The sequence below is a fragment of the Chionomys nivalis genome, chromosome 13 (assembly GCF_950005125.1).
Source record: "Chionomys nivalis chromosome 13, mChiNiv1.1, whole genome shotgun sequence".
Classification (NCBI taxonomy): Eukaryota; Metazoa; Chordata; class Mammalia; order Rodentia; family Cricetidae; genus Chionomys; species Chionomys nivalis.
In genome coordinates this window covers 5,018,906-5,035,241 of record NC_080098.1, presented here as the reverse complement: position 1 = coordinate 5,035,241, position 16,336 = coordinate 5,018,906, and the positions used below count along the sequence as shown (strand labels likewise).

General features: G+C 39.9%; 1 protein-coding gene across 3 annotated transcripts in view; it reads right to left on the bottom strand.

The window, feature by feature from the left end:
- The window catches only part of LOC130885799 (outer dynein arm-docking complex subunit 2), a 170,453-nt gene that overhangs the window by 120,123 nt on the left and 33,994 nt on the right, over positions 1 to 16,336 (bottom strand). For all 3 annotated transcript variants that reach the window (XM_057787580.1, XM_057787582.1, XM_057787581.1), the window contains 3 exons: positions 12,696 to 12,889; positions 9,591 to 9,686; positions 8,286 to 8,433 (listed from right to left, as the gene is read on the bottom strand). In XM_057787580.1, the coding sequence (XP_057643563.1) occupies positions 8,286 to 8,433; positions 9,591 to 9,686; positions 12,696 to 12,889 (438 nt within the window). The remainder of the gene's footprint in view (positions 1 to 8,285; positions 8,434 to 9,590; positions 9,687 to 12,695; positions 12,890 to 16,336) is intronic.

Sequence of the window (16,336 nt, the reverse complement as noted above, 5' to 3'; positions counted from 1 at the left end):
TAGGCTGATGTGGTGATGTGACGGTGTGTGCTGGCAGCTCCCGTGGTCAGGAGTCAGTAGCACTGCATTAGCACACTCAGCTCATTACTCCTCTTCCCCCACATTTATAAAATACAGAAGGCAAAGGGGGATAAAAAGCTGAAAGCTAAAAGTGTCATTCGTTTGTGGAGTGCAGAGTTACCACTGGGGAGGCTGTGCTTTCTCCCTTCTTTATCTCCTTTGTGATTAAAAACCAAAAACAAAACCAAAACACAGAATGACACAAGCTCTGAGACCTGATTACATCATTTTGAGCTCTAGGACCCACATGGTATGAGGACAGAATTGATTCCAGCAAGTTGTCCTCTGACCTCCGTATTTACATTGTGCTGTTTGCACGGTGTGTGTTTATGCGTGTGTGCTCACCCATACTCACATAAATTAATCAATTCAGTAAAAAATGCAATGGGACAAATTCTTTTGGGGATGATATGAGATTGTGGATTATACATATTTCACGTAGTTTTAAAACGTATTCATTCAAACATTTATGAAAACATAAATATGAGCTACTATGTAGAATTTTTATAGATAATGGGATTTAAGCATGATTCCTAACAGATATCGGGGTGGGGACATAAGTACATGTCAGAGGTTGACATCAGAGTGTCCTAATTACTCCTGTTTTATGTTTTGGCTAGAATGGCTGCAGGTGAGCTCCCAGGAGACACCTGTCTACTCACCCTCTAGCTCTGAGGTGATAGTGTTGTGGCGCTGTACCCAGCCAGAGATCCAAACTCAGGTCCTCACACTTGCAAACACGACCCACCCTGCCATCCTTCCAGACCCTCTAAGAGGGCATCTTCAAAGGCACTTACTCTATCTCAGAGTACTGATTATTTTTAAGGCTACCCACATGGGTGAGATAGCCTGCACAATCTTAAAAATATTACTCTGTACAGCAAGACTTTTTGTTTAACAGCTTCAATTTACTGGATTCGTGAGCAGTGACCACTGCTTTCCATTTTTAAATGGCCCCTTTTAAGAACAACTGTACTGCCACTGTTCTCACCCTCCTTAAAACCTAGTTAAAGAACACGCCAATGCTGCATTCCAAAAACGGATACCAAGTCCTTTTATAAAAGCTCCTGTTCAGTCTCTCACTCAAATGAAGCAATGCAAATGAGAGAGAAGATGAAGCAATGTCTACAAGGCTCCTGGGTTCTGAGTTTCTTGACAGTGGGACAGAATCACCAGGCAACAGGCAATAAAGATAGAAGAAGCTGGATGTGGTCCCAGCCTGCAGCCGCCTTCTGTGTGGCCTGTAGCAAAGCATTTCTCAGCTTTTCCACCAATGAAACAAGGATCAAACATGCCACTCCAAATCTAAGACACAAGTAATGGGAATGGAATTTAATTAAGTGTAATTGACTGCAAAGTACATCAAATTCCTACAATAAAAAAAAAACATTTAATTCCCAATTACCACTCAGAACTTGTTAACCAGTTAAGGGGCAGTGTGTGTGTGTGTGTGTGTTAGGAACTGAGCACCAGTAAAACATCTTCAACAAAGAATTTTAAACTGGAAGCACATCTATTGCCAAGAACACCCCTTAAGTGAGTCCTGGGTGCCTCTCCTGTAGCTATAGCCTGATGGTCTTTCTGACGAATGTCCTGGGTGCCTCTCTTGTAGCTATAGCCTGATGGTCTTTCTGACGAAGGTCTTACAGATGTTAGTCTGAAGTCAGATCTCCTCCCTACTAACTTTGGAAACTTCCAGACACCTTTATTTTTATAGCCTTAAATTCTAAACGTGTGGATATAGAACTGAACAGAAGAGTGACTTCCATAGTACATGAATCATGTGATAAGAAATGCATGTGGGTATGCTATATGTATGACAGTAGAGAGTGGCCTCCAGTGTATGATACTGGAGAGTGGTCTCCTGTGTCTGATGTTGGAGAGAGGTCTCCTGTGTCTGACGCTGGAGAGTGGTCTCCTGTGTCTGACGCTGGAGAGTGGTCTCCTGTGTATGACGCTGGAGAGTGGTCTCCTGTGTATGACGTTGGAGAGCAGATCTCCAGGTCTCCTGTGTATGACGCTGGAGAGCAGATCTCCAGGTCTCTTGTGTATGACGCTGGAGAGCAGATCTCCAGGTCTCTTGTGTATGACGCTGGAGAGTGGTCTGCTGTGTCTGACAGTGGAGAGTGCTCTCCTGTGTATGATGCTGGAGAGTGATCTCCTGTGTCTGACAGTGGAGAGTGATCTCCTGTGTCTGACAGTGGAGAGTGGTCTCCTGTGTATGACAGTGGAGAGTGGTCTCCTGTGTATGACAGTGGAGAGTGGTCTCCTGTGTATGACAGTGGAGAGTGGTCTCCTGTGTATGACAGTGGAGAGTGGTCTCCTGTGTATGACGCTGGAGAGTGGTCTCCTATGTATGACGCTGGAGAGTTGTCTTCTGTGTCTGACAGTGCAGAGTGGTCTCCTGTGTCTGACAGTGAAGAGTGGTCTCCTGTGCCCACTCTTCTAGCAGAACTCTTCAAGGAAGGGAGCATCTGAATAAATACCCTCAGACCCAACCCTGTGTTCCTCTATTATTATATAAACGTGCAAGGATCAGACCCACTGAGCACAACACTTTAATGTCTCCAACATTGATCTTAATGTCACCTTACTGAGCCTAAAACTGAGACCGGAGTGTCACATATGTCCACCCCAGGCAACAGTCCAGGAAATGCCAATTGGTGTGAAAAACATGATCCCAGATGCCACCAGAAATCCCTCAAAACTACCAAAGTTGTGCTCTTAGCATCACCTCAATTGCCTTTATTTCCTCTTCAATTTATAGTTAAAGCCTGACAGAATCGACATAGAAATAAATTTGCGGTCTTTTATCTTGGGGTGAAGTCATTCATTTTTCAGTTAAGGCCATGTACACTAATGTGTTTGAAAGTCAAACCTTGAATTTCAAACTTCCTGTGCCCCTTCTGACTTTACCAGAGAAGATCTATCCATCTGTATCAATTTGTAACAACTCTTGTGAATGATAAACCCTCTTTTCCCAACAATTGATTCTCTGATTTCAGGAGTTTTTCCACATACCAGGTTTAGAAGTGAATGAAATATCTTTGGGATGCTAGGGACTCTGAAGAACTGTGGTGCACAGACATTAAGACACCATTGCCTCTAATTATTGGAAATCATCAAAATCTTTTTTTTTTTTGCAAGATTTTAAAGCCAGTGGATGAAGGGGTTAGCTATGTCAAAACAGCAAGTGCAAGAATAAAAGTGCATCTCTAAGGAGAATGGGAGCTAAAAGAGGGTGGGGGAGAGTTGGGAGAGCTGTCCACCGAAGGAACTCTGACTCGGAGGTAAGACTAAACTGTTGTCCTGGGACTGAGAGTAAGCCCAGAGGAGCACTGCATGCAGTAACCTCACCTGCCTTTGCACCATTTAGGCAGAAGGTTGAGGGTCAAACTTGTGATCCTTGGCAAGATAGCCTGCTGATAAAGAAATGAATTAAATAGCACCTCTCTACTGAAGAAGCAGCTGAGAAGTTAGACCACCTGAGCTGTCATGGTAGCAAAACACAGAACATAGGTACTTATCAGTAGGGGGTTAAATAGAATGGTGGCACTTCCCTAAGAATTAGATTGTCTTACACAGGATACCATCTTAAACATGCATGATCTCAGGAGCTAAGCAGGTCACCCTGGTTAGTACTTGGGTTCTATACAGACTCATCAGCTAGGGGGACAAAAGAAGTTGGATGTTTGCTGAGTTAAAAAAAAATGTAGTGTAATCCTTAATTAAAAAATTAAATTGTGTTCTAAAGTCCCAGAAGAAGTGTGTGTGTGTGTGTGTGTGTGTGTGTGTGCGTAAAATTTTCAAGTTGAAGTAAGTGTAGGTTAAAGCCTAATATTTCAATATCAACTCCCTTTTCTTATATACCAGGATCTGAGCTCATAGGCTGGATAAATAACAAGCTCAAGTTCATTGACCTGTTTCAATATTAATGTGCTCATCAATTTTTTCAACAGCGCTGACATTCTATCCTTGGAAAATGGTAGGGAGAAAGTCAGGTCAACATTACCATTTCTTTGCTAGTTTAAGCCTACATTGGAGCTATAATTTTATAAATTAAAATGTCACTTATTTTGAGATTACCTAGAGACTTCCAATTTTGCATTTCAGAGACTTTTAAATATCCTTTTGTGTTTCTGTATAAAACAGTTACCTGTGTCAAAAACCTTAAAATCATTTGTAGATCTACTTTCCCTCTTATTGGCTATGTTAAGCGTATTTACCTGTGGGAGCTGTAAGAATTCCAAGCAATTTAGTGTCTGGCCAAAAGTATCACATTTGCACATGATTTCCTGATGAATAACTTGTGTGAGCTTAAGTAGCACTTCATCAATAAATGTTTTTCTTAGCTGTTCTGGGACAGAAACAGCACATCCCCATTTGGCCCCCAACTATATGGATTTATCCTAAGCAGCTGAGTAACTCAAGGTAGCATTCTATAACCAAGCTATTAGGAGACACTTTGCTATGGTCCCAGGATGCCATCTGGGATGCCATGTGCTCCATTGCCCAGTACCTTCCTATTCGACATTAAGGGCCAAAATTCTTCCAGTTCTTAGCACCAGTATCATCGGCAACTGGCTTCTTTTTATTTAAAGATGATAAGTCTATCCTTCAATATATTAACTCTCTGTATTTTCCTCTTTTATTGTTTTGCTAGAAATTTTAAAGCAAAACTTGAGGGCCACCCGGGCAAGTGAACAAGACTCCACATCGTGCAACTTCTATGGTCATGATCATACACTGTAGAAATAATTATCACTGTCAGCATTACCGTGGACTCTGTGCTAAGCACTTCAGGTGTATTATGATACGTTTAACATTCATTGTGATCCTGACATTCAAACACTTCCCCCTTCTTTTATAATGAGGAAGTTGAAGTCAATAAACATTGTATCACCTGAAACTGCTAAGCTGGTACATAGGGTCCCACTGACATCTTTCCAACATCAAAAAACATGCTTCTGCCTACCCCATTGTCCCACCTCTTGACTATTCTCATGTTTCTGCCTCCTTTGACTCTTCCTTTACTCATGAAAAAGAAAAAGACAATGGATGGCAAGAAAACCTCAAGTCTGTCCTTTTCTTTTCCCAAAGCACCAGGTATGAACCAGAATGGTCTGTTACACTCAAGATGGCCAACTTCAGACTTGTGGGCTGTGATGTTCACTGATGTCAGTTTCTTCTTGTACCTGATACAATAAGAGTTAAGGTGTCAGATACGGTGGCTATAGCTTGTAATCCCAGCACTCAAGAGGTACAGGGAAATGGTTTCAAGTACAAGGCCAGTCTAGGTTAGTTACCTAGACTGCTCTGACCAGACAAATGAAGAAAGGAGGACTGGGCAGCTCTGTATCTGGGTCAAGGAGCAGACACAAACTGGGAATGTGTCCTGTGCTATGTGTGTGCTACGCACCTTTCTGTGCTCCGCTAGTACTTTCAAATGCCCAACAAACAAGAATCTTCAAGTTTAGAAAATTTTTAAAAAGTGAAATTTGTAGAAATTCTCAGAAACTCCTCAAATCATAAGGGATTCCATATCTTTCTTAACATTTTATTCCTAGGTTTTTAAGTAGAAAGAACCATAATAATAGAGGAATGTTGTTTCTTGTCTTGTTTCCATGTTCATGTTCCATTTTCTTCTATAATTCAGACCCATCTGTCCAGGAAGAGCACTAGAAACAGTAAGCTGGGTCCTCCATTACCAATTAGTAAATGAGAAAACACCCCACAGACACCACAGGCCAATGTGATGGATGCAATTCCTCAATCGAGGTTCTCCCTGCCCAGGTGTATCAAGATGACATCCAAGACTAGCCATTATATAATCCCTAGAGTGGGATAATTGGGCTACAATTCTATGTTCACTTCCCTGAGAAACTCCATTTTGTTTCCTGCAGTCATTGCATTAGCCTACAAACCACCAACTATGTGTGGGTATGGGGGGAGGTGTCAGAGTTCCCTTTTCTTCATACCCTTGTAGAACTCATTCTATTTCCACTTTCTGACAGCTGTCACTCAGGCAGATAGAGGGGCTATCTCATATCTCATAACTTTGATTTTCATCTCCCCAATACTTAGTAATGATAAGAATTTTTTCATGTTGTCTTGACCAGTGTGTAGGCTTGCTTTGGAGAAATGCCTGGTTAGGCTATTTGTCTATTTATTTACTGGATTGTTTTCTTGCAATTGAGCTGAGTTCTTTATATAATTTGTATATTAGCCCCTCATCAGACACATGGTTTGAAAACATTTCCTTCCCAAGTTATGCAATATTGTCTCACCCTTATATTTCCGTTGCTATTCTATTTGACTCAATTTCATTAGTTTCTTTTTTATCTTGCTCTCTCGTGTTTATATTTTTGAAGTCATGTTATGGAGTCTTTGCTGAAACTGTTATCTAAGAGAACAGCTTGTTTTCTTTCTAGTAATCTTACAATTTCTAGTGTTCCATTGTCATATACGTTTGTATGTGGTATGAAAGAATAGTCCAATTTCATTTTTTATCTTTTGCATGTGTATGCATATGTGGTATTTGTGTGTATGCTCTTGTTCGGATGAATATAAGTACACATATTTATGCACAGTCTTTTTTATTGTTTGAGAATTTCATATATGCCTAGAATGTGTTTTGATCAACCTCCCCCATTCCTTCATTTTCAATTTATTCCTATTTGCCCTCAATTCTCCCTAAATTTATATACTCTTAAAAAACAAAACAAACAAACAAACCACTGAGTCCACTGAATGCAGTCATTATGTGCAGAGTTATACTGGAGCATAGATGACTGCTTAGGAGACACATCTCTGAAGAAAACTGACTCTTTTCCTGAAGCCATCAGTTGTGAATTGCTAGGGGTAGGCCTTCGTGAGGCCCTTCTTCGTCTACAAAGAGATTTCAGTTGGTTTATCTTGTTCAGGAAGTCACAGATGCTGTGAACTCATATGTTAAACAGCCATGCCACATCTGACAAATATCGTTCTGTCTCTTTCAACCTTTACATCCAATCTTTGGTGATCACAGTTGAGCCGTGTGGGGAGGGTATATTATCACATACAGATTTCCAGTTTAGATGTGAGCACTTTATAGTAATTTACTCTGCACATTGAACAGCTTGGGGTCTTTGTTTTGGTTAATCACCATATGTTGCAAAAATAAGCTTCTCCTATGGCCGAGAGATACACTAATCTATGGATATAAAGATATGAACTTAGGGAGAAGTTTAATATTCTGTCCATTTAGAAGAATAATAGTGGTAGGTCCTGCTTAGCACCTATGACCTATTCAACCATGGATTTTTGATCTATTCAGTGGTACTAGGTATGAGTTCCCTTTTGTAGAGATGGACTTATGCCAATTAGAAAGTAGTTGGTTATTCCCATAACACTTGTGCCATTATTGAATCCGTGGCATATTTTACCAGGCCAGTCATTATTATAGTTCATTAGTTTCATCTTGGGAAGACTGTAGATGACTTTTCTTCCCTGGTAATATGCATAGAAAGTTTCAAAATTATGAAAGTTGCAAACAGGGATGAAGCTTCCAGATCAGTACCAGCTTTGTTTCTCCATGCTCTATGACTCAAATATATGATGTCTTCAATAATAGAGTATTATCATTATGTTCTAGAGTAACCAAGAGCAATGGAAATAAATGGAAATATCCTGTAATGTTTGGGGAGAAGTGTCCATGGGGCCTCACTGACCAACACCTTGAAAAGAATTAAACCATAACTTGTACTGTAGTACTGCAATGTATGGGAGACACATTTTCTCCCCATTATAAGATAATTCCATTTTAAGCTCATTTTTGCATATGTCTATGTCTTGGTAAGCTTCTAAAGTAGGTTTCCATGTGGATATTTTAAGGGTCTTCAGGGTTTCTTATCCTTACTGTACTCCCCCTCTGCCCTGCCCTCCCCTGCTCTGCCCTGCTCCTATCTCATTTAACCTTCATTTTCTATTTCTCTTTCTTGTCATACCACTTGCATGCCATCTCTATCTCCTCACTAGTGTATTGCCTTCTGTGGATACTCCATTTTACACACACGTCTAAAGGTTCAAAGTTAGTATCCACACATCAGAGAGAACATGCGGTCCTGGTCTTTATAGGTCCAGGTTACCTCACTCAGTTATTACTTCCAGTTCCATCCATTTACCTGAGAATTTCACAACGGATTTCCACGGAATACTGTAAACACAACATGGAAGGTTTTCCTTACCTTTAAATATTTCACCAGCTTCTGAATCTGCCAGTATTCCGATGGCAAGTCAGCATTGGCTTCTTGGCGGTGGTCCGGAGGCTCCTCGTCTTCCTCACTCTCTGAGGAGCTCTCACTGGCGGTCTCCTCAACCTTCTCACCACCCTTACTATGAAACGCAACAAGTCCACAGTGTAAGCTACAGCATGACCATGACTGTAACAATAATACAGCAACTGGTCTACGAACAGCGAGCAACAGATGACATCAACACCTTGTGAGCCTCAGAAGGAAGGCAAGGCTTCTTCTATACATCTGCCAAAAGGCAACACTAGCAAATTGTATTCAGTATACACAAACATACAGAGAGAGAGAGAGAGAGAGAGAGAGAGAGAGAGAGAGAGAGAAACCAATTTCGAGCAAAGCTAATGCAGAACTATAAAAAGATAAATCTGAAAACACTACAGACAAATCAAAATACTTAAGTAACCCACAGAAAGGGAAAGGGTGGAACAGTAGAGATAAATGAAAAACAATGTTTGAAATGGCACTCAAGCCTAGATACTGCCTATTACTCTGGAAAAGAGGCAAACAGTTGACTGGAGTTAAAAGCGAGAGTGTAGATGTGGCTGTAATAGGGAATTAGGGAGCCCCACATGCTGGTGAAGTTCTGTGTTCTGATTGCTGTGTTCATCATGATAATTTACCCTATCATGTATGTGTAGATCACATACACACTGAAGCAATGTTCATGTCCTGGTGTTGTGACCGTACTGTGCTGTCACTGGAGGAAGGTGGGCCGAGGGTTTGAGTACACTACCTTTGCAGTTTCCTGTGAGTCTATAATTATTTCAAAGTCAAAAGCTTTAAAAGTTCTTAAACACACTGAATAAATTTACTAAGTGAACCTAAAAGTAAAGCCAACATCAATACAGTTCAGGGTCTTAAGGCCTGTTTCAGCCCTAGTGTGCAAATGTTTGCATGGGAATCTCTCCCCTTCCTCCTGCCACTGCTCTGAAACCCTCTAACACCAATGGCCAACCCTTCTAATTATTTTGTTTCTTTGCTAAACTGAAAATTACACCCAATGTTCATAGCTGGCCTTAGATGTCAGTAAGTAGCAAGCACTCCTTGTGATCCACAGAGTCACAGTAGAAGTATACCCTGGAATATATTTAAAGAAATCTAGCACCCTCACTTTTACTGACATCACTAGTTAAGTATCCTGGGGTCATTGTATATTACTAAGGAGGCCTGTAGATGTCATGGCAATTGGACATTATGTGTGGTGGCTGTAAGAACATAGCCATACCTATCGAAACATACCGGAGTAACTGTGCACGGCCAGAGGAAACAGATGCCGATGACTTTTCAAATTTTCCTTGTTTTTCCTCTTGGCTATCCTTTATGGAGCTTTTGTGGCTAAATAAATAAATAACAAAACAGAACTTTAGTAAGTTGTGCTGGTGAATAGGATATAAAAGATCAAAGTATATACAGATGGCTCCAGCACTTTCATGAACCCAAACAATGCACTTTCCTGACACTGAATGGCACATTCCAGCCTTGCCTCACACTTACAGGTACATATTTGTTCTTCAAGCACAGATATGTGTTTTATGTATTGAAGAAATGTTGTGTGCTGTTTGGTTATACTGGCTGTACACACTTGTAATCTTAGCATTCCAGAGACCAAGTTCAAGGCCAGCCTGGGTTCCAGACTCAATTTTAAAACAATAAAATAAGCAGCAGCCCTTTGCCAAATATGCTATGCACTAAGAACTAGTAGTAGGGTCTTCACAGCTTGCCATGGCTCAGTGAAATCGTCATCCTAGCCCTCCCCTCAGAGGGCTTACTGCTGTCAGTCACAGGTACTAGTTTCTCACCAACACTGGCCAACACTGCTTTAGGGACTCACCTGGATCTTCAGGAATTTCTAGGCTTAGTGTGCTCCTTAGCACATACTCGGCTCTCATTAAATACAGCAGTTCATAATTAAAGACAATATTTTAAAATCCACTTCCCCATTAGCAGAGACTCACATGTTTTTCTCAGAGCCCTTCCATATAGTTACAGAGGTCAAGTGTAATGAAGTCAGTGGAAATCAGAAAAGTGAGGGCCTCTTCTCTTCCCACAGAACCTTTCTCCTGGAGATAGATCCTCTGCATTTAATGCTGGAACAAACCACATCCTTGATGCCTCAGAATCCCAGAAAAGGTTATTAAACCAACCATGTCACATTGAATATAAGGGTAACTATGACATGTGCTAGTAAATACAGGTTGGCATTTGTGTTCTGTTGGCTAAATTTTATGAACTGCTTGCTCTAGTTGGGATCATGAGTAGCCTCCGAACAACCAAAAAAGTTTGACCCCAGCCAGTCAATCATATATCTCATGCCTACAGGAAGCTGAAGGAGGAGAATTACCACAGGTTAGAAGTCAACTTATAGCATAAGACTCCATTAAAAGAAATGAAGAAAGAAAGAGGGAGGAGGGAAGTAGAGAAAGAAGGGAGGAAGGAATGAAGGAAAAAAGAAAGGAGGGAAAGAGGGAGGGAGGAAGGAAGGAAAGAAAGGAAAAAGGGAAAAAAGAAAGTTGATCTGAGATACTGATATATGGAATCTTTAGAAGGAACCTAATGAGAGGCCTTTAGGATTGGGGTGTGACCTCATAAGAACCTGGCCACCCACCATTCTTCTCTTTGTTTCCTGACTACAAGGTAAGCAGGCATACTCTGCCATGTGTTCTTCACTGTGGACATTTTGCACACTTACCGGATTCCAAAAAACAGTCATTTACAGATTTAGAACTGAAATTTCTAAAATCATGAGCCATAATCAACCATTTATCTTTCTAAAATAAATAACTTGGTAATGGAAACACAACAGATTTGCTCTAGGAACTTCTGACAGCTTCAGAATTTGAGTAGCAATGACACTCACATACAATGTGGTATGTGTGTGTGATTGTGTGTGTGTGTGTGTGTGTTTGAGAGGGGGAATTCATCTACATATACATACATATTCCATATGTACAGGTGAATATATGTGCATACACATGTGGAGGTCAGAGGACAAGCCTGGATAGACTGTTCCTCAGGCGCTGTCACCTTTTATTTGAAGCGGGGTATCTTACTGCTCTGGAATACAGCAAGTTGACTAAGATGGCTGGTCAGCGGGCTCCATAGATCCACCCATCTTCATTTCCTCAGCAGTAGAATTACACTCACATACCACTATGTCTGTTGTATTTTGTTTTTATTTTTGAGTTCTGGGGATTGAACTCAGGTTCTCACACTTGCAAGGCAAATACTTTATTGTCATTGTCTGAGTAATTTTTAAGCCTTTAAATAACAATAATTTTTTTCAATTTTTGTTTTTATTTTTCAAAATGGGGTTTCTCTGTGTAGCCTTGGCTGTTCTGGAACTAGCTCTGTAGACCACCACGCTGACCTCAAACTCACAAAGATCCCCCTGCCTTTGCCTCCTGAGTGCTAGAATTAAAAATGTTTACCATCACGGTCTGGCTATAATTTATAATTTTACTAACTATATTTCTTATGTTTAGTATGTGTACTGGATAATTTTATGGCAACTTGGCACAAGCTAGAGTCATCAGAAAAAAGGGATTCTCAATTAAGAAAATGTTTCCATAGGGTCAGGCTGTAGGCAGGCAAGACTGTGGCAAGGTATTTTTAAATTAGGGATTGATGTGGGAGGACCCAGTCCATTGTGGGTGGAATCACCCCTGGACTGGTGGCCCTAAGTTCTATAAGAAAGCAGGCTATGCAAGTTATGAGGAACAAGCCAATAAGCAGCACCCCTCCATGGCTTCTGTATCAGCTCCTGCCTCCAGGTTCCTACACTGTGTAAGTTCTTGATCTCACTGCTTTTGATGATTAACTATTATGTGTAACTGTGAGTGAAATAAACCCCTTACTCCCCAAGTTCCTTTTGGTCATGGTGTCATGTAAGAGCAATAGTAACCCTAAGTTTCCCACTGTCCATTTTACATAGGTCTGTTAACATTGCTGAGACTCCATTGTTCCTTAAAGTATTACAGTTCTGCTCATACTATTGCTACAGAAATTTTCTTGAGGAACTCCATATAACTATAATCATATTTTTATGTTTAATGTTATTTCTCAATGTATTTTAGCCTTGTTTCTTTCTCATATCACTTTTTCTTGCTCACCTACCACACAAAAGAGAACTGTGTTTTTCTTCTTCCATCATAGTGGCCGGAATACAAGCACTCGTCCTGCTACATCCTTCCATTTCAGATATACAAAGAAGGAAAAAGGAATCACACAGCAAAGACAGGGAAATATATACTCTATTTTCTAACAAGATGTACAATTCCAGGAAAAATTAGAGAACTGTGTAGTGATTGAAGACTCATCAGAAAACCCATGTAAACAACTACATACTCTTTGTAATCAATAGTTGCTCTCCAGTTTAAGCTTGGCTCCAGTCTCTTGGTCATATGACTTTTCCCAAAGTTAATCTGGTTCTTCTTCATTTTATTCTTCTCTGAACTAGTTGCAGGTAATTGAACATCTTCTGTCTTGGATTTCTCATAAACCTGAGGATCCCTCTGTTGTTCCTCATTGAATCTAATCTCCTTTATTTAAAAAGAGAGAGAGTAATGGTTACAGTGGCACCTCTGAGCTACTCAATGCCATGAAGGTCATTAAGGGCTGGATAAAGTCAGGAAAATCTCACATTCATCTACCTGCTGTTGCTTAGCAACTCAATTTGAAGAAGAGCAACTTCAAGACCAAGGCCTTTGTTAGAGTCACACAGGGAGTAATATAATGTTTCTGAACTCAGATCTGTGGCAGCATACATACACCTACATATTCCTCACTACCTCTTGAAAAAAGTTCCAAAGTCCATCCTTGTATTGACTAGGATTTACAACATAAAAATTACACAAGTTAAGGATAGGCTTCTTATGAAGCACCTTGAAGGTAAACAGAAATAGAAAAATATATTCTAGGCCTGTAGAGATGGTTCAGTGGTTACAAATGTTTCTGTTGCCTTTCATTGATAAATGGAATTGAAGACCCAGACATAAACTCACACAAGTTCAGACACCTGATTTTTTTTTTTTTTTTATAAATGAGCCAGAGATACACACTGGAACAAAGAGAACAAATGGCGTTGGTCAAAATGGACAGCTGCATATAGTGAAATGGAAATATTCATTTTTATCACCTTGCACAAAATTTAATTTCAAATATATCAAAGACCTCAACCTAAAACCAGATACAATGAACACAATAGAAGAGAAAGTGAGGAATAGGTTTGAACTCATTGGCACAGGAAAAGGCTTTCCAAACAGAAAACCATTAACACAATCATTAAGAACAATTAATAAATAGGACTTCATGAAACTGAAAAACTTCAGCACAGCAAAGTACACCATCATTCAGACAAGAAAACAGCCTACAGCCGGGCGGTTGTGGCGCACGCCTTTAATCCCAGCACTCGGGAGGCAGAGACAGGCTGATCTCTGTGAGTTCGAGACCAACCTGGTCTACAAGAGCTAGTTCCAGGACAGACTCCAAAACCACAGAGAAACCCTGTCTCAAAAAACCAAAAAAAAAAAAAAAAAAAAAAAAAACAGTCTACAAAATGGAAAGAGATTTTTATTAACTCCATATCTGAAAGTCAATATCCAAAGTACATAATGAAATTTAAAAACTGGATATCAAGAAAAAAGATAACTCAATTTTTAAAAATTAGGGAGCATATCTAAACAGAATTCTAAAAAGAGGAAACTCAAAGGGCCAGGAAACTCTTAAAGAAAGGTTCAACATCTTTAGTCACCAGATGCATGAAAATCAAAACTACTTTAAGATTTTATCTTACATCTGTCAGAATGTCTAAGATCAATGAAACAATTGACAGATTATGTTGGTGAGGCATAGAATAGGGGAAATACTTATCCACTGCTGGTGGGACTTCAATCTTGCACAGAAATCAGTATGGCAGGTCCTCAAGAAGATGGCAGTCAATCTACTTCAAGATCCAACTATAGTATTCTTGACCATATACCAAAAGGACCTTTCATCCTACTACAGAGACACTTACTCAACCATGTTCATTGCTGCTCTGTTCATAATAGCCAGAAATTGGAAAGAGTGTAGATGTCATCCAACAGATAAATGGATAAGGAAAATGTGGTACATTTACACAATGGAGTATTACCAACTTTTAAAAAAAATGACACTCTGAAAATTGCAGGCAAATGAATGAAACTATAAAAAAATCATCCAGAGTGAGGTAATCAGAAAAATAATTATATATGCATACTTATATCTGGCCATATACTTATATAATATACTTATATATTACCCATTAAATAAATGAAAAGTCCCAGAGAGGTTAGGCATAGAGGAAGGGACTGGATGGGGGACATAAGGATCTCTCTAGAAGAGGGAAACTATAGATTTTATTGGTGGACAGGAGTTGGGGGTGGCAAGAATGTGAGGCTCAGGTAGGAGTGGGGGAGATGAGATTGAGGGAAAAAAGGAGACGGCTAGAACTGAAGAGCATTTGAGGGGCAGTATAGAAGCCTCCCACAGAGGAAACTTCCTATTACACACACACACACACACACACACACACACAGTGTGTGTGTGTGTATATATATATATATATATATATATACTAATCTTAATCTGAAAACCCCTACAAAACTCCATCCTCAACAAAGACAGATGAAACACATCAAAATAGCTTTAACATACATAAATACATATATACATACATACATACACACATACACACACATATATATATTTTTTTTTTTAATGAAGTCTAGAAATAATGAGATGGCCAACTGGCCATCACTTGTTAACAAATTAAGCTTCTAGTACCAGGTCTGAGTTTCCCCATTTGAATTGTTGGCTGAAAGGGTCCCATTGAAATTCCCCAAACAAACCAGGCTTTTGTCAAGATAATAGGATGCCTTCCATAAACTGATAGCAAGGCCTCATTGCTGAAGACAACACCTACACAACTCATTGAACATGAAGAAGCTGAGCTGGCGCCTATTGAACCTTCACCCACACTTTTGTTCTAGTGTCTTTGTCATGGATAGGTACTCTACACACTATGGAAAGAAAAACAGAGTCACCATTCTCCTTGATTTACAATCTGTCCTGCCTTCAAAATATGCGAGGATAATTGTGGCACAAATTAACTGATGTGTGATTTGACTTAACACCTACTCCTTAAGATAAAACCCATACCTGACACTGCTTGGAAGACCAAGAACCAGAGACTACATAGCACAAAGACCTATGGTAAAAACAAATATTACTGGTCTTTAAAAATAAGTAAAAATAAAGTGACTTCTAATGGTAGTTCGCTATACTCATATTTAGTGCTGTACTTAGCTATCACCAGAGAGGCTTCTTCTTAAAGCAGATGGGAACATATAAATATAGAGATTCAATGCCAGACATTACACACACACACAGATTTTAGATCACAAAGCTCTAAACAAGATGTCTCCTTCCCTTGGAACTCAAAGAACCTCTCAGAAGAGGAGGCAGAAGGAGTGGTAAGACAGTGGGAACAGAGGGCATCGGGAAAACAAGGGCCTCTAAAACACCTCAGCAAAGCTCATATGAACTCCCAGAGACAGAAGCAGCATGTACAGGGCACCAAGTCCTCTGCATACATACTAGAGCTTTCAATTTAATACGCTTATGGGACTCTTGAATGTGTGAACCAGTGGATCTCTGATTCTTCTGCCTTCTCTTGGGGCTCTTATTTTTTCTGTTGGCTTGGTTGTCCAATTTTGAAATGGTAGTTTTGGTTTAATCTTATATATTTTGTTATGTTTTGTTGCTAAAAATAAATACAGAGATATACATAAAAATGGGTGTGTCTCAGGTACCTTTCTTTTGCTGTGAAGAGATACCATGACCAAAGCAACTTATAAAAGAGAACATGTATTGGGGCTCATGGTTCCAGAGAGTTAGAGTCTATGATTATTATGGTGGGGCAGATAGTGGTAGACAGGAAGGCATGGCACTGAAGCAGTAACTGAGAG